This window comes from Chaetura pelagica, unplaced genomic scaffold, assembly GCF_000747805.2.
Source record: "Chaetura pelagica isolate M959 unplaced genomic scaffold, ChaPel_1.0 scaffold109, whole genome shotgun sequence".
Classification (NCBI taxonomy): domain Eukaryota; kingdom Metazoa; phylum Chordata; class Aves; order Apodiformes; family Apodidae; genus Chaetura; species Chaetura pelagica.
The window spans coordinates 9,494,692-9,520,750 of record NW_009970725.1 but is presented as its reverse complement, the minus strand read 5'-3'; the positions used below and the strand labels follow the sequence as shown (position 1 = coordinate 9,520,750).

Below are 26,059 nucleotides of genomic sequence, written 5' to 3'. Positions count from 1 at the left end.
AACTTACCCTTCTTATGATGCTGTCCTTATCAGTAATTTCTTGCCTATGTCTTGATGCTGCTTTTTTGCTTTCCTGACTCAGTTCAAAATACTGTTCTTCAAGGAGTGCTCGTGCCAACCGTTCCGACTCAGCTTTGGTTTCAGCTAAATCCAACTGGGTAGTGAGCGTTTCTCTGCGAAAAGGACAATAAGATTTTGCTCTCCTGTGAAAAACATTCCAAATTTTCAGGAAGACTAACAAACTCAAATTACACCATTCAGCTAATTATAATTATTTTAGTTTCTTAAGAAAAACAAGATTTACAAAACCACACTCTGTACAGTTGTATCTTTTGATGGTCCACACAAACTAAAGCAGCAGCTTTACTATAATCCAACTGAAATTCCACACAGCCATGAAACACCAGCCCTTAGGAAACCAGATGTCAAGTTCTCCTGCCTTTGAGGAATAAAAAATAAATTGCATGTACAGTATGGTACATCAAAAGACACTTAACCCTATCAGTATAAGCTATTTTTTCACACAATATTACTGCTTACGAAGATGCGAGCTCCAGACTGTGGCCAATAAGGGAAATGGGGTAAAGCTTCTGAAAACATATAGCGGCTCTATGCAACCTTCCACAGAAAGGCTTGTAAATTCCACCTACAGCCTGAGAGGCAAAGGGCAGTAACTTAGGTGCAGCATCTCATTAACACACACATACATTCTAATCAGTTCAGCGCATATGCCAAACTTGTCTGGAACACAGGCAGAGCTCCTATATATTAGCCTGCAAAGGAACCCACATAAAGCATGGTGGCCAGTCTAGCACCCACAAGTCAGATGTACCCAGTACCATGTGACATAGATCACAGCACGCTGAGATAGAAGAGGCAATACACTACTGCAGTGCAGGCTCATGACAGATTATGCAATTAAATATGTATTGCTTTGGAGTCCACTGATTTGATGCACATGTAGTAGATACGGCTCTCTACTACTGAAGTATACTCAGTTTGTCAGAATTCCCATAGCTGTATATAAGTGAAAAATTATGATGATGTGCTTTGATGATATTGTGCTTTGCACAGTGAAAGAATAGAATAAAAGAAATCTATAAAAATAAATAAAAGAACAGAAAAAGAAAAACAACAAGAGGACTAAAGTGTCTCCTTCCTCCCTCTTTCCCCTGGTCCCTTTTTTAAAGTTTTATACTACCCCTGAACAACTTTGCATAGAAAAGTATTTCCCCCAACATCGTATTTATTAGCCTAACATCTTTTCTTTGTCTATTTCTTAGCGCACTGAAATGCATCATGAATACTGTACATAACTTCCGCCCTTTAGATTGTTCTGCAATGCTGATGCACAACTAGAACAAGAGACATAGACATTAGAAGAAACGCTGCTTCATGCATAAGGCTACAGTCTCCTCCTTCAGAATGAATACATATTAAGTTTATTAATTGAAAAAACAAGCTTATTTGCTAACTTAAAAACAGTATATCACAATTAATTGTTGTTGGACAAACTGATTTTGCTGTAATCAGAAGTATACTAAACTTTGAATTATAAGTATTTTCCTTATCTTTTCTTCAAGTTGTTTTATTTCATGTAGAAATAGTCCAAGTAATTATCAGGATAATATAACAAAATTTTAAAAGTTGTTATACAAGCAAGATGACTACCATGAACTGCAATGTTTTTTCAAAATTTTGCATCTTTCTCAATTCTCAGAACTCATCATTCTTCTTCCAAACATTACAAATGGAGTGCAATCCATTTGTATAACCACAATAATAACCATATTTGGCTCTGTGAATCAGTATAGGAAACATCCTTGGTATTTGTCATCTTACAAGGTGTTATGGAAAACTTTTGAGATCTTTTTCTGAAGGAATTTAACCTTTTCAGTCTGAATCAAAATCCTCATGAGTGAGACCATACTTTACAGAAAAACTTATGTCTATTTGAGAAATGCAATAGGCATACTTTTCATTTTGCAACTCCTGCACTTTTCTTTGAGTCTCTTTATTCTTTTCATCGATTTCCTCTTTCAGCTCCTTAACCTGAGTTTTGTAAAGTGTCTGTAAAAGAAAGCATACATGAAAAAAAATTAATTACTAAAATTCCATACTGAAATTCTTCATTGTTTGGATACTAGTTTGTTTGAATCTGTCAAATCCCAACATATGCCAGTACTGTCTTTAATGGAATTTCCTCCTTCCTGCCTGTACAAGATGTTCCTCTTGTTTCCCTTGTGTAGGGAAGGAAGGCACTAGGACACAGCTGAGCAGGTCTCTTGGAGACATCATTACAAAACTTCATCCTCTTGTAGCACCACTGTCTTAAATGTTCATCAAACAAGACTAATACTGTCCCTATGCTCCTACTATTGTATTCTGCTCATAGTCATCTATCTTTCTCTTAGACTGCAAGTTTTTTATGCACAGACTTTATCTTAATAACTGATTCAACAGAGGGCTGTCTTACATGAAAGACTTCATTCTTAATTACTATATGGTTATTAACACAACCAGTAATTCTGAAAGATAAAATTTGATCTTCTGTAGTAAAGTACTTTCATTAAATATTTAGACTGACTTAAAAATGTCTTATTTTAACTACATGCCAGAGGAAAAAGAGAAAAAATAATTAAGCACAACACTCCAGATCTTATTTGGAGTATGTTATGGAGAAATGCACAAAAATCTGTAACACAATAAAATTAATCACATGCAGTTCAGAAAACACAAATTTTTTTACTGGACCTTTAAGGAAGAAATTAATTTTTAAAGTACTTTGCTAAGTGAAATGCAATCCATATTCACAAATGTATTTGAAGTTTAGCTATTATAGAGCATCTCATGCTGTTGCTTCTTTTCACAGAACTGAAAAAGATCAAACTTAATTTGTGAAATACACAATTTGGCTATCTGGAGTACCAAAGAATGTTCTTCATGGATTCAGATGCAGAGAAAGCATCCTTTTAGAAGGATGACGAATACCTGCATAATGCTACTGAACATATGTTTCTTAAATATACTTATGGTAGATCAATACAAGGGAATACATTCCAGTAAGCATGCAGATTTGGAACTCTCTACAAAGTTTGCAATTATGTCAGAAAGCATCTCTTTTCCAACCTCAAAAGGGGAACTACTGTGATTAATAATTCAGGTAGGAGTTACTCGTAACACATTAGATTTGACAAGCAAATACAAAGTAACATTAGGCAGACTATCTAATGTTCTCTAATTTTTTGTTCGATGTATTTTAAGCAGGATTTTGTGAATTACTGATTTATGCCAGATTATTATTTACATTCAAGAAATTTCAGTGTGTCAAACTGTTCAATGATTTCATGTCCAAATATAGCACTCACAATTCTTTGCAAGTCTTACCGAAAAATACTGCTCAGCTTCAAGCTGATCCTGAAGCTCACGCATTTGACCTTCATTTCCTCTGTACTGTCTTTGAAGAAATATGAAAGGAAAAATGTAAATACTCAGCTACCAACAAATGACAGACTATTTCTAAACAGAACAGCACCCTATGAAGGTTTTACAGTTGGCGCACACAATTTCACAAAGACCAACAGACCAACAGAGAAATGTTAAGTCAGCATAAGGAAGATATGACAGAAGTCTAAGAAAAAATGTTTCCAGTTAGCTTAAGAAACATTAAAGAATGAGGTGGTTAAACGGAAAAAAAGCTATTGAGGTCCATGTAATAAAACTAAGTCACATATGATTTAATAAGCAGCGTCACAGCCAATCCATAAATAAGTCACTCAAATAAAAGTGGCATATATGCCTTGACATTGAATGATGAGCCAAGAATTGTTCTGCATCATAGCTCATGACAAAAATACTACAACACTGAAGGCTACAAACAGAAATAATAACATGCAGCTAAAAATATTCTTTTAGTTTAGGAAAAAATGCCTACGTGCCAGAGAACTTTTTTCACTAACAGGAACAGGCAAAACAGTACATTTATAATTAAGCAACATTTTCCATTTTACTTCAGATTTTTACTTACTTAGCAAGTTGAGCCAACTCAAATTCCAGTAATCTCTTTGCTTCTAACAATGTATTGATTTCCTGTTTCAGCTGCTTCTCAGAACCCTTCAAGTTATCTGCTTCAAAAGCTTGTGCCTTTAATTCATTTTGTGCCACTATTCGTTTATTGGTCTCTTGTTCTAGCTGCAGTGTTAGATTCTTTACCTAAATGACAAATATTTCAATTTAGGAGCGTTTATTGAGCAACTAATTGCATGTGATTGAGAGTGTTTCATACATGGATTATTTTATGTCAAATGACATTGCCTAGATGCTACATATTGTACGATGTGTAAAAATATTCCTGTATCTCCAAACACTTCAGTGCAACAATCGTACAGAAAGCTGCTGTCCTTACAGGATGCACTGATATGATACTGCATGATGATAAACTTTCCCCATAATTAGCTTATTTCAAAGTCCCAAAAAAATGCTTTTCTGGAGAATTAAAACTCAGAACTGCAAACCAATCAGGCTGCACAGTCAAAACCATAGGTAATTTTTTCCTTAGAAAAAAAACCAAAACCAAACACCAAAAAATGCATTATATTAAATTAAGAGCTCAAATATGTAAGGCATCCAAAACCTAGGAAACAAACAGAAATTACCTAACACCATTTAGGCCAACAACTGTCTTCAGCTCCACTGAGAGGTGTACTATACAAAGAGCTCAGGGTGAGTTTTATTTTGTGTTTCTCAATGCAACAATAATTTCTCATTCATATAGAAAATGATTTGTGATTAACATTTTACTTACTTCATCTTCTAGTCTCTCCTTTTGCTCAAGAAGGTGTTCCAGTTTTTGCTGAGATTGCTTCAGGTCAAAGTCCAGCATGGAACACTGTTTTTCAGCTTGAACTATTCGATTTTCTGCCTTTTCTCTTGCTGCCCTTTCTTCCTTTACTTTTTTTTCCATTTCTAAACAACATTAGGGAAAGAAAAACAGCAAAAATGAGTACATTGCATCTGCGAGAATGCTTTTGTAAACAAAGTCTTAAATATCCTAATACTTTTCAGGCCCTCTTGTTCAACTATTTAGCTCTTCTGCTATTAGATGGACTGATTACTGAGTAAAAACTTCTCTGAATGATTACAGAACAATAAAGCAGAAATGCAGTTCCAATTTGCATTCAAAGCACTGGAATGTTATCATGACAACTGAGACATAAATAGTGAATATTAATAGTAAAATAAAAAACCCCACCTTATTCTTGAAGTAATAATTATGAAATAAAGGCAAAGTTTCAATTCCATGAATGAATAATAGAGGGAAAGAAATGAAATGCTATCATTCATGTTAGCTTTCTGAGAAATTACAAATTACACATGCAGATACCAATAACCTTCACCAGTAAAACATGACAGGATCTCTGATTCATGGATATGCACCTATAAATGAAACTTCAACACTTCAGACAAGCCTCATACAACAGCAATATTTTTAATGCAATTACACAGGAGTGAATGGTCGAAGAAATCTGTCTTGATAATGCAGTCTTTCAATTCTGTTTAGCATTTAGCCAGAATTTCAAGATTCAAGATTATCTCAGAAGCCAAGGAAGGCTCTGAATTGCAAATGCAATAAGATACTCAAAACATAAAGAAAAAATGCAGTTTTTATGGTACAAGTACCACGTTAGAGAAAATAATTTTAAAGGTGTACTTTTCATTAAGCATGTTTGGCAATTCTCATATGCATTTGCTTTATACAAGGGATTAAGACTTGTGTAACAGCAGTACATTATAAGGCAATGTGCTTTGAGATACCATAATCAAAATATCTTTTGTTTTGCATTTAACTGAAATTTGCAAGAAACACTTACCACACATTGCAACTGATCTTGCCTCCTCTATTGACTGGTGTTTGTCAGTTAACCGAGCCTTAGTCACTTTGTGTTCATTTACTTCCTGTTCTAATCGGTCTTGTAACGATTTGAGTTTGTAATTCAAATCTATCTCTAAATTATTCTTTTCCTAAAGAAAAGGGAAAAAAAAAAGTTACCAGATTTCTGTAATATTTCTACAGTATCTGAGGGAATCACAATTCCTTTCTTCCCTTTTTTAGTGTTAACTTTTTGTTGTGAAGACATTATCAATGTTCTTTTCAATGCTTAATAAAGAATGGAATCATAACTGTACTCCATACTCTGGAAAAATCTTCATTCGATTTTTTCTGTAATCTGTAATTTCCTAAGATAGCAGAAACTTCTCAGTTTGAATAATTAGTAGTCACTTAAATTGGACATAAAGTAATCCACCAACAACACTAGAGCAAAGAGGAATCTGAATTACTGTTACCTGGATGCAATTCTGCTATTTCATTGTTGGGACTGCCAGCCATTAACTGTAACTCATGAAACAAGCACTGGAGATGAGCTTTCAGAGATCTGGACTTGCCTTTGGATCACTACTTCACATAAGACCAAGTGAGGACAGTAAATGCTTGCACCTTCCCTCATACATACTCATCTCTCTGGTTTATTTGGATAGACTACATGGCACAGCAAATCTGATCTCAAAATACAGAGTTAACTATATAGTCTATCTGGAGAAAGGGTTAATCTTCTTTAGTTGTTTCTCTATCTTGGGGCAGGGATCAGAGAAGTTAAGGGAATATGCTGTTACTGTTTTTTAGGAAGGAAGTAAAAAAATTGAAATAGTTCAGCTCCAAAGTTCATCAAAAGGTCTGTCATCAATCCAGGCAAATTAAAATCTAGTAAAAGGAGAAATTTAAATTTCAGGTTTTTAAGAAGTTCAATGCATAGATTTTCAGGAGACAAGTCTCTGCGGCAATAGTTAGGCAGGCAGAACAAAAATTAATTGCTACGGGCAGAAGGGTTTCATCCATGACAAACAAGAATTTTACACCTAAAGCTACAAGTAAAAACTATCTGAGGACTTTTGAGAATTACCATCCTGATGAGAATCTAAGTTAGCACTATTTAGCTAATGATTTTAATACAAGACTGATTTAGAGCAATATCACAGGACTTAGTAGTATCAAGAAATACCATTTGAAAATACAGTCAAAAGCTGATAAAGAACATGAGCCTCCACATCATTTGACCATACCTTTTCTGAATGATTAAGCATATCTTGTGCTTGTTTTCTTTCTGCTTCAACTCTTTCAAGATTGTTTTTAATGTTTTTTACTTCTTCTTGTAAAGTTGTAATCCGAACTGTCATAAGACACAAAATACCACTCAATGTTAGTTACTCAACTTAGATCAACAGGCTTTTCAAACTTTATTGATTTCTGGGCCCCTAAAATATTTACATCTTAATTTTTCAGATGTACATTGTAAAGGAAACTGGTATTTTCAAACACTGCTCATGCCTGCCATCAGCAGCAATTCACAAAAGCAACTGCATGCAAAAAAACTTGGTCACTTAGTATCTAATATACAAAATTTCTTTTATTAATCTGAGTTCTGCTGTGCTATGCAAGAAGCACCTTTTCTGACATTCACTCCACTAACACATGGATAGCACAGGACGCATTAGCATAAGCAGAGTCAGGAACTAGTGTAGCCAAATAGTTTCTATTATGAAGAATTAGAAGTACAAATGGCAAAAAAACTTCCAAGCATTGTGAAAAACAGGGATTCCACATCTGCATCCCTTACTATGCTCTTCATCTTGTTTATAAAGTAGTGTAGAAGCATTATAAAAGAAAACAAATGCAATTTAACAACAAAATAGCTTTCTACAAAAATGGAAGAAGAGAAAAGTGCAGGGTATGACATCTTGACTACTGCACCAATGCAGTAAGACAGTGTTGTGTTTTTTCTACCACTGTATCAGCTTTCTCTGATTTTGTACACCAGACTCAGACTTGTAGTCCAGGCAGCCACAGACTTACAATCAGTAGTTTTTCACTCTTTGATTTTGATATTCTCCCTCCCAAGACACACAAAACCAGAAAGCAAAATCCAATTGTCAGAAATTGTTCTGTTAAGTCACACATGGTTTGCAAGTTGACTTTCCTCCTTCTATGTAACTGTATTTTAGTTAATAAAGTAGTGCTGTCACAGACTTTTTGGTAAAGTATAAATACAGAAGAATTACCCTGTAGTTCTCCAATCATTTCAGATCCATGACTTCTGTCCCTTCGTTCCGACTCCAAAGCTGCTTGTAGTTGGTAATAATCTTTCTCCACCTGCAGTTTTGTGCTTTCTAGAACTCTGCACCTTTCTTGGAGTTCTCTGTTCAGTGATTCTACCTGACTTAAAGACTTGCTCATTTCTGTGTTACCCTTTCGCAGCCTTGCTGCTGTATCTGATTCTGTCCTCAGCAAATCATTTGCTTCTTCTAGCTGTTAAAACAAAATAGACAAGGTTTTCAAATATAAAAACTGGACCAGTTTTTTTACATTTGAATATTCAATACTGCTTTTTACATCTAAGAGATAATGAAGACAATAAACAGAAGCAACATACTTGTTTTTGTAATTGCGTTATCTTCTCGTTTGTAATTTGTGAATGCTGGCTGATTTTTTTCAAGTCTTCCATCTGATCTTTTAATGTGGACACTAAAAAGAAATTACACCATAAGTACATCAGATTAAAACAACTCATACTTTTTTTTTTTTTTTTAATTTTACACAAACACACTCAAAGACCCAGCATATAGAAGGTCTTTTATTGACTTTTTGCTTTTTATATACATTTAGGGGTCAAATTCTGTGCTTGCAGAACAGAAACGCATATTGTAGAGAAACCAAAATACTGTAGTCTTGTTAAAATGAACTCAATAATACTAATAGTAAATTCAAAATTTGTGCTCATTAACTAAATTAAATTTAAAGTTGCATAGCACTGAAGATTCTAAGGTAGTACATTATTCTTCAAAACACATCATACACCTCTCATTAGTGTCAACCTTTGGACAAGATGACATACCTTCATTTTCCACATTCCGTCTTTTTTCATTCTCTTGTTCAATTTTTCTTTGGTAGTCATTTATTTTATGTTGCAAAACCATCTTTTCCTTCTCAATCTGAGACAGTGTTGATTCCAAGTTCTTTCTTTGATTTCCCTAAAATTAAAAGCACTAGTGATTCCCTATGTACATTCTAAGGAGTGACTCCTAAACCAGTAGCTCTGCAACTAACTAATCAAAGAAACTGATGCATCGTTTCCAGTGAGTTTCTGGCTTTCTTGAAAAGGTTTTCAGAAAAGATGGCTTTTTAACTTCCACATGGCAAATGTATGAAATTGCTAGAAAAGTTATCCTTAATGTGGCTGGATGCAAGTAACTATGAAAATTATTATTAAGAGACAACATAAGGACTCAACAGAAAATTACCTGTATGATAATTTTTAGAGTTACTGATTTTGACAAACTCCAGAGAAATTGTGATGAGCAAGACTAAGCAAAACATTTTTTTGCAGAGGAAATATAATTCAGCATGATTTGCAGATAAAAGATGTTTTTGAAAATGTATACAAATAAAAATGTATCTCTCAATGCTATGTACTGAAATGTGATGGTATGGTCCAAAATTTAAACTCAGAACATTTTTTCAGACATAGAAGAAATATCCTAAACCATGAAAGTGCTATCTGCATTCTTTACCCAACTAAGAAGGCTTCAGGGAGGAAAAAAATTACCTCTTCATCCAGTTCTTTCATTATCTTGTCTAACTTTATGTTTGAAGATCTAAAAGTAAAACAAAATAATTTCAATATTATTTGAGTACATATTATACACAGTGGTTTTTTTGTGAAATATTTTGGGGCTGTTACCAAAGGAAACATTTATATTTTGGCTAACGCTAGTTTGTAATAAACTTTGAAATGTAAGAAAATAATCAATCATTGGAAATAATTTGTAAAAATATATTAACAAGCATTCATCAACTTTGCTGCAGATAATATACACGAAACTTTAGGTGCCACATTTTCTTCCTACGTCTGCAAATGTGAAAATAGTGTATATACACAACAGGCTATCATTAAAATTAGAATACCCTGGTGAACTGCTAAAACTTCTAGCTGTGAACTTTCTAAATATCTAAAATGATTCTTTAATTCAACAGTCCACTACGGATAAAGATACTTGAATAACATAACTTAAAAGTCTCTCGGTTGTGGCAATGTATTAGAACATAGTACTATGAGAGAGTGAGGTTAAGTGCACAGTAAAACCTCAGTTAACACATCCACTGCACTTTTGTAGCTAGCTGTCCTTCTCCAAAGAGATTAAAAAAAGGACCCAGACAATGTTCCCTGGCAGGTTCAATAAGAAGCAGTTACAGCAACTTGGCAGTAAATGGAATGACATATCGGAAGACACAGTTTTGCTCTGACAGCTTCAGTGGTACTGCAGGAAGACAGCTACTGAATATCTTCAAGCAATTAACATCCTGCCTGTGGAAAGCAATCAGCACACCTGAACAGTGAGTTATGTTTAAGTAAGTGACACTGTAACACAGTCTAAACTCCTACCAGACTACCGTGGCTACCACTTCCCGCACAAGTAGTTTGTACAGTGACACACTATGGTCCTAATTCATAAGCCTACACCCCTCCTATATCCTGTACCTAATGTTGATTCCTTCAGGAAAAGACTTCAAGTGTAGAAGGGAGCTGAAGGGGAATTTAGTTTACATGACTGAGTAAAAGGTTCTGATTATCAAAAAAGAAGAATCCCAATTGTTTGGTCATAAGCTTAGCTGCAAAAAATACGCAAATTCTCATGTAGCTACCACTTCAACACAGCAGAAGCAAGACTTCAGAAAGCAAATAGTTTATCATCTTAGTTATCAGTCACAGAAAAAAAAATATGTGATTTTCCAATAACTACCATGTATTTACAAGTCAGACCATTAATTTCAATAATGCAATATATGATGCACATACAGTATTTAATATATGGGGGTTTTTTAGAAAAAACAGTACGATCATTGTTACCTCAGTCCAATAAAATAGCTGAATTGTGAGTATCAGGTAAACTTACATTCTTTCTGAACACTTCAATATTTGTGTTACATGGGTGCCAAGGCAAACAAAAGTTTTTCTTCATACTCTATTCAAGAAAACTATCCAAATATTGTTTTAGAATTACTTAAACCTGTGCCTGGAACTCTTGGGGAGAACTACAATACAACATTCTTAGTGTTAGTCTGGTAATCCCTAAAGTAGTAATAAGAGAAAACTGAAGGGTTAGATGTATTTAAATTATGTAAACAATTAAACTTTAAAGTCTCACCTGCACTTTTGCTCCATTTCGTCTTTCAACTGCATTTCATTATGTAGTTGTTCTTCCAACTCATAGATCATCTTCTGCATATTTTCCAGCTTTAAATATATATTTTTACATGAAAGAACATGCATTAAATTTTAAAACTTAAAAAAGTCTTTCAGAATATTCAGTGGTGCTTATGTTGTATCACTTCTATCTGTACACTACATTTCTACCTTATTAAGATGTGATCGCCCAAAAAAAGTCTAAAGATCAGACTAAAGATATTACTGCAAAGATATAAGAAAGCATTTTAATTGGTCTCAACATCTCTTTTTTTAGCATGAACCACCACATGTATTTTGCAATACATCTTCAACCTCTCAATGAGTTCAGGAAGCAGAACCAGACCAGTCTCTTACTAGCAAGGGGGGGAAATGCTCTTAACATCCATTTAGTCAGAGGTAATTTTTATAGCTATCACTGCGCTACGGTTTGAAAATAGTAGTAAGTTTCAGATATTAATATAGAACATTACTGTATAGCAGGTACTGTTTGCCAGCAAATTCAGAAGTTCATTCTTTCAATGTAGTCCCAAAATATCTACCTTCTGCATCATCTCTGAGCCAAATAATCCCACTCCAGTTTCAGCAAAATCCTCAATTAACCAGATGGTGTCAACTTTGAGGAAGCTCATTAAGTCAAGCCCATACTGACTCACTATTTTAAACCTTTTTGCTGATGTTGTCAGAATTTCAGCCTTACTCAGCTTTCCCACATTCCCCTCAACACCCCTAGAACTGCATAGAGAAGCAGTACACCCCTAACCTAGACTCTCTTCAAAGCAACATATTCAAGTGGTTCTAACCCTTTGTTTTCTTGTTCCTCGTTATAACTTCAATAACTCTGAAAATGGTCTCCTTTTGCACAATCATTCCAGAAAAAGAAGCTACAGAAGAGTTTCCTCCTACATCTGCCTCTTCCTTTTTTCTTTTTCCCACAACATATGCTTAGAGAAACTAGAACTACTCGCTGAAATAATGAAAAAGAGACAGACTACACTTGTCTCCATTCTCTCTTGATAGCAACAGTAAGTGTTCTAAGCAAGGACTGCCCTTCATCCTAAACTAAGATAACGGTTTGCAGACATATTATAACATGCTTTATCCATATTAAATGAGAAAGTTATAAGCTACTTTTTACTACCTCCAGGCAGGCATTTTCCTTCCTACTTTCAATCTGTTCTCCTTCCCCATGTAGAAGAAACTAAAGCATGGAGCACTCAGGTGCTCTCCAGAACTGGAGATCCTTTCTTTCCTCCATGTTCTTAAGCTCCCCTGAAGTTTTCAGAGGAAGAACATTGACATGGCAACTGGGTACTAAGCAGAAACTATGTATTTTATACATTCATCACTCTCTTTTATATATTTACCACTACCTATCACAAAGCCTTGTGAAAGCAAGGAAATACTGGAAGAAACAGACTTCTCAGCACCTACAGATCAGCTCTGGAAAACCAATTAAAGGTGTGACATAAAACATAACACCATGTGGATGAGACAATGATTGTAGTCCAAACCCATGTAGATGGCCTCTAAATCTAAACTTTGAGGAGAAAGCAAGGAGAACCAGTACACAAGACATTTATCTCCTTGGTGTGAACCAAGAAATCAAGAAACAAGACTAAAGGCTAGCTCTCGCTTTAGTAAAAAGGGACCACAGTTAATTTAAAAAAAAAAAAAAAAAAAGAAGATATTTCAACATAATTGCTCATCCATTTTTTGGTTGCTCATTTCATAGCCCTTCCTGACAGGCTGCATAAGGGAACTAAATAGGACAGATGAGGAACAGGTCCAAAAAGACATCTGGCAACTGATGCATTTCTGTATTGACTCCTACTAGTTTGGACTTCTATAGCCCCTGCTTGCTCTTTTCTGCCTCTGGATGCTTTACAGTGCTGTACCCCAAGGGGCCAATCTGAGCTTGCTGAGCCGTCTAATTACATTAGTATGAGAAACAGGCCTCTAGAGAAGTTTTGCACAATCTGAAATCAATAGACTAAAAAATACCTTAGGAAAATCCTGAGTTACAATTAACTCAGTATGAAAGTATTACTTTATGGTTTAGTTTGTTCTCAATTTCCATTTTGAGTAAAAGGAGGGGGAGGAAAGGAATATGGAAACGCCTGCCTACAGCAGAGAAGCCAAGAAAAATCCCTCTGGAACTGTGAAACTTTTTTTTTTTTTTTTTTAAATCAGCACAGCACAGTGTATCTGGTTCTGCACCCTCAACCACGAAGAAAACCGAAGACCCAGTGCAAAAGACTCTGTTAATCTCCTCTTTCTTCATATCTGACTGTTTACACGTGGTTCTGGCAGGACTAAACCAAAGTATATCATCAGATCTTCAGAGAGGTTTGAAATTCAGTTAAGACACTGAATGGTTTAATTCTGTGAAGTTTTACACTCTTGCAAAATGCAATGCATTTGTCAGAAATTTCTGGCACTTGGTCCCTCCCAAAAGACACTCAGTACTATGCCAAAATGCAGATAGACAAAGTAACATCTTGTGTTTCATTTCTAGGACTAATTAATTTGCTAACCGTGTGTCAACATCACTGTTTTCATTGCAGCATGTAATGAAAGAAAAACAACTGAGAAAGAACTGTGGGTAAAAATGCCTTGTAGTAAAGACTTAACATTTATTTAAGCCTCTCTGTATCACTCATATTCTTCCAGAGGCTTCACCTCCCAAAACTCTTATAATCACAAGACATTCAAACACACTTGACAATATGGACAGGACTCCTGAAGGATCTTCAACTACATTCAGGTGCCTGTATCCCACTAATTACACAAAGTCATAGAATCAGAGTCTATGATATGAACCATGGCAAACACTGTAATGACTAATTTCAAACATTTATTACAACACTTGAGAGACTTGAAAGCTCTCCCTGCTCTTGATTTTAATAAATGCAGTCTTGAAGCAGCCGCTTATCAAAGTGACACAAATTGTGTGGTAAATAGATTATGGCACAGCTGAAATACTGGAAAATGAGATCAGAAATGCCACTATCTTCCATTTAAGGCTTTGTAAGATGCTCCGATCAAGCGGATTCCAGAAAAGTGGCATGGGCAGAACTGGTGGAAGTGGGAAGAAGCCAAAATGCCAGGGGATCAATGCAGGAGGAGCCAGCTGCTTATCATCCACCTATTTGCATATGTACAATTTCTTGCACATTAAGGAGTTTGTACACCAAAGGGCTGGGAAAGAGATACCAACAGTCCTTGAAGTTGTACTCGCTCCAGCACCTCAATATCTCTCTTGAATTGAGGTGCTCAAAACTGGACACAATATTCCAGGTGTGGCCTCACCAGTGCTGAGGACAGGGGGACAATCACCTCTCTACTTCTGCTGGTCACACTATTTCTAATACAAGCCAAGATGCCATTGGCTTTCTTGGCTACCTGGGCACACGGCTGGCTCACGTTCAGCCGTCTGTCAGTTAGAACCCCCAGGTCCTTTTCTGCCAGACACTTTCCAGCCATATTTCCCCAAGCCTGGAGCATTGCCTTGGGTTGTTGTGGCCCAAGTGCACGACCTGGTACTTGGCCTTGTTGAAGCCCAGACCACTAACATTAGGCCAACGATCCAATCTATCCAAGTCTCTCTGCAGAGCCTCCCTATCCTCATGCAGATCAACACTCCTGCCTAGCTTGGTGTCATCTGCAAACTTACTGATAATAAATTCTATGTCCTCATCAAGATCATCAACAAAGATGTTAAACAGAAACGGTCCCAACACTGAGCCAAGGAACACCACTTGTGACTGGCCCCAGCTGGATTTTACTCCATTGACCACCACTCTTTGGGCCCAACTGTCCAGCCAGCAAAAACTCTTCAGTAACTCTCTTCAAAGCCAATCCAAGGCCAGCATACAGCTTTAAATATCTCCAAGTCCAGCTCTGCTTTTAATTTTACCATATCAACAGCCAAATGCTTATGATGAAAACAAAATGTATGGAACACATCAACATAAAGACAACAAGACACATAAATGCAAATTCAGTGAGCCCAATAAAGTACGTAATCAGTTCCTGTCTTTTACAAACTTTCTCTGGGTAATAGAATAACACATTAACATTTTTATATTGCAAGTTTAAGAGGAACATACATTAATACCTGCTTCTCTTCTACTTGGAATGGAAAACATAATTGAACAAAATACTAAGCAAGTAACTCATAGTCAAAGCCAAGATGTTTTCTTTTAGAGATAATTATCAATTTTTAGACTGTTTTCTTCTGCTAAATATGTGATTTATAAAATATTAGACCATTCTAAAGGAATAGCTTGATTTGCATCAGAACTTACACAGAATCCAAGCAGGCCTTGTTTCCAACACCTCAGCATACCTTCCTGGAAACTTGACTGCTATTTCTTCCCAGATGAACTGCACTAAAAATGTGGATTCTCAGTGCCCCAATTCCCCATAGCTTGTGGGGGACCCTTGGGAAGCAGCGGAATACCCAAGCTTGGTACATTATCTGCCACCTTCCACTTAGTTCACAGGAAATCCAGCTCCAGCGTTTAACTGGTGGGTTGCTGGAAAGCATGCACACATCCAGACTCCATGATTTCACAAAGTCAGTGTACACCTGGGATCAATAAGGAACTCTAAAAATACTGCACAAACACTCTGGTATTTCTAAAGATAAAAACTGTGATCCAGTTCCACAAAAAATGTAGGCAGTTTAGGCTATTTAATCCCAATTCAGGAAAACCAATGTTATATGAAGAGCTGAAATTCTGCTTTTCCAGTAACTTCAGTAGACAGGCCATACTAAACAGTTAAAATTTATGCATTGATTTCCCATATCCAAGCACTAAAATAATCTGAGACATTTAGACCTTGAACAGTTTATTCCTATATATGAAATAGATTCTTTGCTAGGATACAACAAAGCTGAAAAAAGTGAGACATACCACACTTTTATCGACGCTCGAGCCTGTTCTGTTATCATTGGAATTTTCTGCAGAGACAGCTAAATACCTGTAACAACATTTTTAAAGTTTTAAGAGTTGTTTAAAAGCAACATTATGTGAAAAAAACAGAATACAATCACCCTAAACCAATCTCCAGATTTTTGCTTCAAAATGTGGATAAGCAAATAGTAACAAGCAGATCTTTCATTATCGTATTTATTATACTTAAAGATTAAGGCACATTTAATTGAAAACCTCACATCATTTATTGTAAAGGATAAAGCAGAAAACTGCAGCAGAAGACCTCCAGAAAAAAGGATTTCTGCCAAATACTAATACAACCACTTTGGTTTGTTGTTTTTTTTAATAGTAATTTAAAAAATCTATGCCTTCCATGGTTACAACATTCTCACTGGCTTCCATCCCATAAATATTTACTCAGGCACTTATGCAGCAAGTAGCAGCAATGAAGCAAACTCTGCAGAGATTGTGTAACTTCCAACACAGTTACTAAGAATTCCACACATAAAAAAGTTTGCCCTGAAGCCAGTATTATTTTATGTAAGTGCTTTCTAAAAATACCACAAATTTCTATTTGTCATGATTCTGAGAAGTCAGGTAAGTAAAAACAAATTACTATCTTTAAATTCCTTTGGTACTTGACGTCATATTCTTGGCCTGACAATTGATCTAGAGAGACGGAAAACCACCTCCAACTGCATCAGATTATGAGAGGAAAAACTCTCCAATGCATGAACTGAGAAAGATGGACTAATCTTTTTTGTTTTGCATGGGTAATTTCACACACATAAAGCACCCCCCCAAAAGATCAGGGAGGGTAAAATCAAAGACATCTCCAAAGTTAAGGCCAAATTAAACACCAAGACTGCTTTCAGACAATCGGAAGATGAAGAGGAAACAGAATCATTCACTACAGAAGGGGGCTTGCTGTCTTGAGTACTATAAGCCACCATATTTTGCACACCAGGGCTGCTGAGAATTGAGAATGTGACATTTAAACAGGCACAGCCCTAGCTGCATCAGAATCCAGAAGAGAACACACAAGCCAAATAGGGTTGCAAAGTGTTCTCAGTTAGTAGTTCACTAGTAAAAAAACATACTTCCTCATTTACAATCAATGAGAATGAGAAAGTGTTCTATACCAGAAGACTGTACTACTGCCTTCAATGACAGAAGTCCCATCATTTTCCCCAGATTTGTTTCTTTAAACTCTCCAGCGTATATGAACAAGATTAAGTCACAGGAAAGTGGGGATAAATGCGCAACTTTTTTCAAAATATGCATTTAAAAAAAAATATTTCAACTATTTTCAATACAAAAAGGGAATAAAAGTTAGGATTACAGGTTTAGCAAGTATGAATGGCCACTTCAGACTCAAGACTGTCAGACCTGAGTAACATCATGGGACAACAGAGTATTATGGGACAACATTCAATCCCAGGACAACATTTTAGTTCTAATAAGGCTACACAGTTATTACAGTATTTAGTAACAAAGTTCTTCAATGACAGCAAAACACCATCCACTTAGTTCTCTAAATTCCTGATGCTGTCCCCCAAGACGGAAGCTGGGAGAGAACTACTGTCATTAACAAGCTTCTGTATGCTACTTCATCTTGATAATAAACTCCAAAATCTTCCTACAAGGCAAAAATTAAAGACCTTTTAAATTACAGACTAAAATCAGAAAAGCAGGTGAAATTCCTGAACTGCTGAACTCAAACAAACTACGCAAAGTTTGCAAGACCTTCTACTCCTCACTATGCAGAAAGCAATTAACAAATCCAGCCCTTTACAGAGATGGAAAGAATTTCACCACGAGCTTGGAAAAGTGGTTCCTCTTCTTTCCAAGGATGAAAACCATATTTATTTCCTTTATGATTTTCCTATCCAGAAACACTATTAAAACTAACAGTGTCTATCTGACACGGTCTACTAGAGGTTTTAGCCCATTTAAAGGGCCCATTTAGCCTGACTGAACACCCATTACAATTAACAGTATATTTCAAAGTAAGAAAAAGTTATCAAGGTTTCTGAATGTAGATATACCTATCCACAGTGCCTACAATAATAATGACTATTGAAAGCATGAATTAATACAATTTTTACTCATGTAATTTAAAATGTAAGCAGCAGTGAAAATGGTAAGGCATCACAATCTCACTCTGCAGTGGATGAGTAAATACTTCAGAAAAAGAAAAAAGGAAACATTATGAAGCAGGTAACAGGCAAACAGAAAATATTTTCTTTCTAGTAAGCCAGTATTTAATTTATTACATGCTAAAACACTCATGGAAAGTATGGAATCTGCATATACAGCTCAGGAACAGTAATTCACAGTAAAACCAAGTGACATTCATACCCCTAATCCATGACTCTACATACGTAATTTAGTCCTTTTCAGGCAGCTCTGCTTAGTAGTGACAACAGTAGATTTTTCTTGTTTAGCTTCTGCAGCACCACTACATAATACTCTTAATGGAGAATAAGACATTCACAAATTCAGCATGGTGTTTTAAGGTACTGATAACTAACAGTACTGGTTATCATTACTGAAGTGTGAAAAGAGTAAAATCTATTAGGATTTTGAATAATTATTAGCAATCTGAAAAGGTTTGTCTTAAAAATACTGGTTAGTAAGAGTCAGATACAGTATCGACAGAAGAAAACACTATCAGCTTGCTTCAGCGTACATACCGACGGTTGCTGTAATATGTGAATCCTACAAAAGGAAGCTGGTTGCCCACAAATGCTTTTGGTATGGGAAACGTTTCTTCCTCTCCTTTGTCTTCTTCCAGATCATCAAAATTACTAGTGTCAATGTCACTACTTAAGTCGGGCACAACTGGTGCTACAGCTAGAAAAAAACAGAACAGTGTGTTAATGAACACTGTCCAGTGACACAATCAGGAATTGGGGGGGCAGGAGAATTTATCTTTGGTGTCCAAGGAATCACTTTCCTTGGTATAAAGTAAATAGAAAATTAAATTACATTAAAAAGAAATATGGAAATTCTTTTTCTAACATAACGCATAAGACAGATGACAGTCTCTGAAAAAAAGCATTCTACTTACTGTCTCTTAGAGTCTCCCAAGCCCATTGATCATTTTTGAAGAAAAGGTGACGTTTTATTTCTTCTACACCATTTCGTCCTAGCCTCACTTCCCTGTTAAAAGAGCGTTTTGCTTAAGCATGGAAGATTACATGAATTGTTCTGAAGGAAAAGACTCATTCTAAGACATAATCTAACAACAAAGACAAAAAATTACCTCCCAAACTGAGGTAAGAAATAGACATATCTCACAGTTTCATATGAAGGTATCTATAGGAGCACAGCAGCTACATTTCAGAACACAGTCTGAAGACAGGTTTTTAAGTTTGGTCCATAAGACATCCTGCTGTTACTGTATCACCATCATGGACTAGCTAGACAGCTGACAAGCAACAGACAGGTTCCACTTTTTTTAGGAGCTCATGGTGTTGTTTGAATCCCATTCAGCCCAGCAAATGCAGCAGTCCTCTTTTGTAGCACCAGTTCTCAAGCAAAGGTTATGCTTATACTTGGTTATACGTGGTGTGGGTACAACAGGAGTGTATTTACAAAGTGAAGCAGACCTAACACTCACATTTTAGATGGGCTTCCATTGGGCTGACTCTACCCTGATCCTGAATGCCCACTTAGAGCCAGGGGTGCATCAGGGGCACTACTGAAATGCATCTTTTGCTTTAGCGTAATCCAAAAGGAATTAATTCCGTGTGCCCTTCAACACTGTGCGACACAGTCCAAGGTAACTGTAACTGTTATTATGCAGTAACACTTCATACTCCAAAAAAATTTGTAACATAGATGTACCCATAGCAGTAGCACTTCCTTTCCCCCAGTATACATACTATCACCACAAAGAGCAGCAGCAACCATTGGTGACTCCTCTCCCAAATACTCACTTCTGTTGAACAGTTTAGAAACTCACACAAAACACACACACACACATATATATATACGTCCTTTCAACATGAGAAGAAATTATCTTAACTAAGGCTTACTTTCGTTTTGAGTAAAGTTTAAATCTTACCTGTCAGTTAAAAAAGCACATATAAGGTTTTTTGCCTCTTTAGAAATGTCATTGTCATCAGGGAAAGTAAGAGAGTTCTTATGGTTCATAATCTTACTATATGTTCCAACCAAAGAATCTGCATAAAAAGGTGTATCACCTGGAAAAGCAAGAAGGCAAAATTTAAAACATATCAAAGGTATTGTGGATTTGATTTAAAATATTTGAACTACATATGCAACAATGTGAGCAACTAAATGAACAAGAGGCAAGGCCAAACGAACAGGAGGCAAGTTTGAGAACTGTGCCAGAATGCTGTATTCTGTAAATAACACATGATCAGTAAACCAAAGCTTATGCCAGAAGATTAAGAAATTAATCAGTTAAAAACATAGCAATTATAACATAGAATCTAGTTAAGTCAGTAGCACAATCAGTTAGATTATCCTACTACTCACCTACAAGCATCTCATACAAAAAGACTCCAACTGACCACCAGTCACATTCTCGCCCATAGTAACCATCACCACCCTGAGACTTCAATACTTCAGGAGATATATAGTCTGGTGTTCCCACAGCCGTATCACATCGTACCATACCTTCCTACAGAGAGGAGGAAAACAGCCAGACCCAAACATTAGATCCAAAACTGCAAGCCATTTCCTAGAGTTTATGAAGCCTAAGCAACATCAATTTTCATCAACAAATGGATATTTTAACATTTTTTAATTCTACGCTACTAAATTCAGAACCAAGCACCAGATTTGTTAAACACAGTGAATGTTACTTTATAAACCTTGGTTAATATTCAAGAGGTAATGAGAATTGCATGTAGGCCCTGTGAACACTGCATGGCCTCTCCTGCTTGTGCTAGTATGTGTCCTATACTGACAGGTTGTACCATAAATAGGGAAAGCTCTTCAGCATAAACAAGCCAACATCAGGGATTTTGCTGACAGGATCAGCTAAAATGCAAGCTTATGACCTCTGACCCAATACACTTAATGCCAGGAAGAATAAACGTAGACAGGGCCTTGAAACTCTAACTAGACAGACTTCAAAACAGTTAACAGGTGAGAAGAGTGTCTGACATCCCTCACATCGCTGAGAAACGGCTGGCAGAACAGCAAACTGGAGTTGGCATCTAGAATGCTGAAGCTGCAAATATGTGCTCCACTTCACTGCCATTCAGGCACTTCTGAAATAATCCTATGCCATTCCTAGAAATGCATCAGTAGAAAAATATACTAAAATGCACTGAAATTTATAACTAAGTAAATATACCAAACATAAAGGGGACCTACAAGAAAACTGGAGAGAGACCTTTTACAAGAGCACATAGCAACAGGACAGGGGCTAATGGCTTTAAGCTGGAAGAGGGGAGATTTAGGTTAGACATCAGGAAGAAATTCTTCATCATGAGGGTGGTGAGACACTAGTACAGGTGGCCCAGAGAAGTTGTGGATGCCCTCTCCCTGGAAGCATCCAAGGCCAGATTGGATGGGGCAACTGGGTCTGGTGGAAGATGTCCCTGCCCACACAGGGGGGTTGGAACTAGGAGGTTGGAACTATGATTGTGTGATTCTAAAAAAAAATAAATGATAAAAAAAAATAAATTCCAGTGTTGCCTGTGGAACAAGTTCAGAATGGAGGTAAAATAAGCTCCCATGCTGAGCAGTTTGTCTCCCACAGAGTAACCTTTCTCTTTCAAAAGGCCAGAAAAACCCAAGATTAAGTTCAAAACCACTCAGCTTTGTTTAGAACAGCACAAAACACAAAGTGTTGTTGACTCAAGTTCACTTCTGTAATGCTAACATATCACAAAGTTTCATAAATGTTCCTTTTTGTTGGCACTTGCAGCTTAAACACTAGGATAATGCTTTTCTGCATTTCAAAATTCCTCATTGTTAAAAATACAATCAGTCCAGGATAAATCTCTATTAAATCAAAATAAAGCCACATCTTGTCTCAGCTATTCCACTGACACGGAGTGTTTGTGACTTGAGGCAACTCCTTGGATGTATACACTTAACCTGCACTTGTTTTTCACTGGTGCTACTTAAGGCAAAGCAGCTAAATAGAATTATTTACTCAAAGCTCCTGGTATATGTTGAAAACATAATGAGCACATTAAACAGACTCCATTAAGTACCATGTATTTCAGATTGTTATGCACTTATATGTATGTGCAGGCTGAAACAAACCAATCAGAGCTTTATGTAGGGAACAACAGTTCTTCACAGGACATGAAATACTGTTGAAAACTATTTGGTTTTAGTAACCTCAGGATATATTTTTTAAATTAATACTTCTATGCAATTCTTTAACCTGTTTCCTTCAGATCTGCCCTTTTGCTGTGTCAGCATATGGCTAATAAGCACAACTGGGACTCATTAACTTGTACATCAGTTTCGATACTTTCATTACTTATACACTACATACAAATAATCTCATTTTGCATTAACTGTTGAAAACCAAGGACTTATAGAAATAATGCAGAGGATCTAGAGACTATCAAAAGCTTGACTTTTCTCTAGGAAAGTTTCTCTAGAAAATAGCATAGAAGTTGATTCGGTCCCTACTTCAAGAACCATTTCTGCATTCTACTTTGCCATTCAATAGGACTCATAAAGAATAGTAACGGGAACAGAGTGGAACTTCCATTTCCTCTCATCCAGCTAAAAACTTTGCAGTGTCTTTTCTTTTCACTTTAAAAGTATGTTTTCCTTTCACAAACAGAAAAGCAAAATTAAAAACATATGTTTACCTTGTTCATCTTCATACAAGTACCAAAATCTGCTAGTTTTAAATGACCAGCTTTATCTAGCAGCATATTATCAGGCTTCACATCTCTGAAAGGAGAAAAATAACTTTTTTAAAAGTGAATATATCAATTTAACTTACAAAAACAATGATAGTCAACTATTTTTCAGATGCAACATTCCATTAAGAACAAAACCATGAAAGGACAACTATTTCCTCAATTTTTTTTCTGCTTTCTCTAAGTAGTATCACATCCAATAGACTGCTAAACAACATTTGAAAAAAATTATAAAAGATGTGGGAACACAATCTTAAGTCACCAAATTTAACAAGTTTGGACATTAATATTAAACCTCAAGTTCCTAAAATCACTCACTGGTTTAAGTACCTCTCCAGCTACAGAAAAAAAATGCATTCTGGTACTGAGTTAGCTATTTCAAACATAGTTTGAGAACAGTTTCTTCTCCATACCACTCCTATTTAAAGGAACAAATTGATGTAATTTTCATAATTATATTAATGTGACTGTGGCTCAAAAGGAGTGCTGCCTTATATCCTTTTCCATAAAGTACTTCTGTTACAGTTTTCATAAAGTAACTAGTAAAATTCAGCTCATCAATGTTATTAAACATATGGAAGCAGTACAACAGTAGGAAACAGTTATGAACAAAGCATAACATGAATTTCAGAAGAAAATATAATTCTGGAACGTAAAAGGAGAACTCTGGCCACAACTGTCAAAAGCAGTGTAGTGGGTATGTAGCAGTATACTTACAGAATAATTTTAGTTAGGAAGGGTTTTTTTAAGACCGTCTGGTTCAACTGCCTGATCAAACTACAGCTAATGAAGTTACGTTCAACTTGCAAGTCATATTAGGTTCAGAGTAAAACCCAGACAAATTTTGAGGGTTTTTTTTTCAAAGTTGGAGACACCACAACCTCTCTAGAACTCTATTCCATTGTTTGACTGCCCTCATAGTGAAAAAAATTCCTAATGAACAGCTAGATACTCCTTCCGCAACCTGTGTCATCCATTGCCTTTCATCTTTTCAGTGTGCACCTCCACGTCTGGCTCCACCTTTACTACAAAGTTTAGAGGATGATTGGTGCTTTTTGTCTCACCTGAACACTGTTCAGGTTGTAAATGAAAACACAGCACTGAGTGCAGTATCAACCCTCTGAGGAATTGCTGGTAGCTGTTGGCTGGACATTGTACTACTGAGCACAGCCCCTTGTGTTACCTGTTCAAACTGTATCTTTCCATTCTGGCCACATCAAAAACCTGGCTAAAGTCAAGACAAACAACACATACTGCTCTCCCCTCATCACAGGAGCCATCATCTCACCCCAGAAGGCAATTGGGTTGGTAAGGCATGTTTTACCCTTTGAAAATCCATAGACTGTTGCCAAGCACCTTCCCAACCATGTGCTTGAAAATGGTTTCCTGGGAATTTAGTCCATAAGATTCCCAAAAACTGCCCTTAGGCTGATCAGCCGCCAGTTACCCTAATCTTCTACTCCTTGCCCTTCTTGAAGCAAGGTGTCATTTTCTTCTTCCCAGTCATGAGGAATCTCTGAATTGCTGCAACGTTTCAAAGGTGGCAGAGAGCAGTATCACAAGGATACTAGCCAGCTCAGTCACAACCCTTGGCAGATCCCCACCTGGTGCCTTGGACGTGTATGCCCAGTTTGTGTAACTCAGACTTAGCTTGACCTTCCTCTGCCAAAGTAATGCTGGACTCTCTCAAGCTCTGTCATCAGGCACAGGGATCTAAGAGGGCTGAAAGCAGACCTTGTCAATGAAGTCTCATGTTTTCATCAGTTTCCTTTCATTCCTCAGATTTAAGCAGACTAACTCCAGCAGAAAGCAAATTCAAAAATATCTGCTGGTGTCAAAATAATCTACATTTTCAAGAAAAAAACTTGCTGAGCACTGCTTGCAACTTCTAACATCTTCTTTATAAAGCTTGCAATACACACATACAAATAGTTCATTCAGCCAGATAATAATTTATCTATTAAATGTAGCATAGCTACATAATTAACAATGCTCCAAATCCTACTCAAGCCAACATTGGATTAGTAGTTTGTTTTGCACTGCTCTGGCTTTTTTTCAAAAACTTATGTGTTGACACTCATCTTCTGGCCAAATTACAAATTCATAATTTATATACTATGTCTTCCTCAAACTCTTCCTGTATTTTCTGTTGAAAACACTGTCCTTCTGGAGAACATGTCCTATGAAGACAGGCTGAGAGAGCTGAGATTGTTCAGCCTTGAGAAGAAGACTCCAGGGAGACCTTGCAGTGGCCTTCCACTACCTGAAGGTGCCTACAGGAAAGCTGGGGAGAGACTGTTTACAAGAGCGTGCAGCAATAAGATTAGGGACAACAGCCTTAAACTAGAGTAGGGTAGATTTAGATTAGATATGAGGAAGAAGTTCTTTACTATGAAGGTGGTAAACCACAAGAAGTGGCTGTCCAGAGGTTGTGGAGGCCCCAGCCATGGAGACATTCAAGGTCAGGCTTGACAGGGCTCTAAGCAAACTGATATAGTTAAAAATGTCCCTGCACACTGCAGGTGGGTTGGACTAGATCACCTTTGAAGCTCCCTTCCAACCCAACACATTCTGTGATTCTGTAACATCACACTTTTCAAAAACTGCCTAGACAATAAATGAAGTCATTCTGGCAACACCAAGAATAAAACAACACTATACAAGATTTTTTATTATTAATTTTTTTATACCTGTGTATAAAACCCATTGAGTGAATTGCATCTAATGCAAGTACAACTTCAGCAGTATAAAATCTTGCCCATTTCTCCGGAACATCATAGTTGCTCATTAAATTCACAAGGTCCCCACCAGGCATATATTCCATCACCATGTAAAGGTAACGGTCATCTTGGAACGCATAAAATAACTGTAAAAAGCAAATAAACAAAAAAAGGTCACTGAATGTTCTGGTTATCTTTATTCTTTTGCGTGTTGGAAATCGAAGAAA

General features: G+C 36.4%; 1 protein-coding gene across 1 annotated transcript in view; it reads right to left on the bottom strand.

Annotated features, from left to right (window-relative positions):
• Positions 1–26,059, bottom strand: part of ROCK1 (Rho-associated, coiled-coil containing protein kinase 1) — an 83,040-nt gene that overhangs the window by 23,548 nt on the left and 33,433 nt on the right. The window contains exons 5-23 of the mRNA XM_010006844.1: positions 25,803–25,978; positions 23,059–23,143; positions 20,750–20,894; positions 20,313–20,451; positions 19,314–19,405; positions 18,937–19,096; positions 16,220–16,286; positions 11,260–11,348; positions 9,660–9,708; positions 8,949–9,084; positions 8,487–8,578; positions 8,116–8,362; positions 7,120–7,226; positions 5,871–6,021; positions 4,805–4,965; positions 4,028–4,212; positions 3,388–3,457; positions 1,976–2,070; positions 8–173 (exon numbers count right to left, since the gene is read on the bottom strand). Coding sequence (XP_010005146.1) covers positions 8–173; positions 1,976–2,070; positions 3,388–3,457; positions 4,028–4,212; positions 4,805–4,965; positions 5,871–6,021; positions 7,120–7,226; positions 8,116–8,362; positions 8,487–8,578; positions 8,949–9,084; positions 9,660–9,708; positions 11,260–11,348; positions 16,220–16,286; positions 18,937–19,096; positions 19,314–19,405; positions 20,313–20,451; positions 20,750–20,894; positions 23,059–23,143; positions 25,803–25,978 — 2,412 coding nt within the window. The remainder of the gene's footprint in view (positions 1–7; positions 174–1,975; positions 2,071–3,387; positions 3,458–4,027; positions 4,213–4,804; positions 4,966–5,870; positions 6,022–7,119; positions 7,227–8,115; positions 8,363–8,486; positions 8,579–8,948; positions 9,085–9,659; positions 9,709–11,259; positions 11,349–16,219; positions 16,287–18,936; positions 19,097–19,313; positions 19,406–20,312; positions 20,452–20,749; positions 20,895–23,058; positions 23,144–25,802; positions 25,979–26,059) is intronic.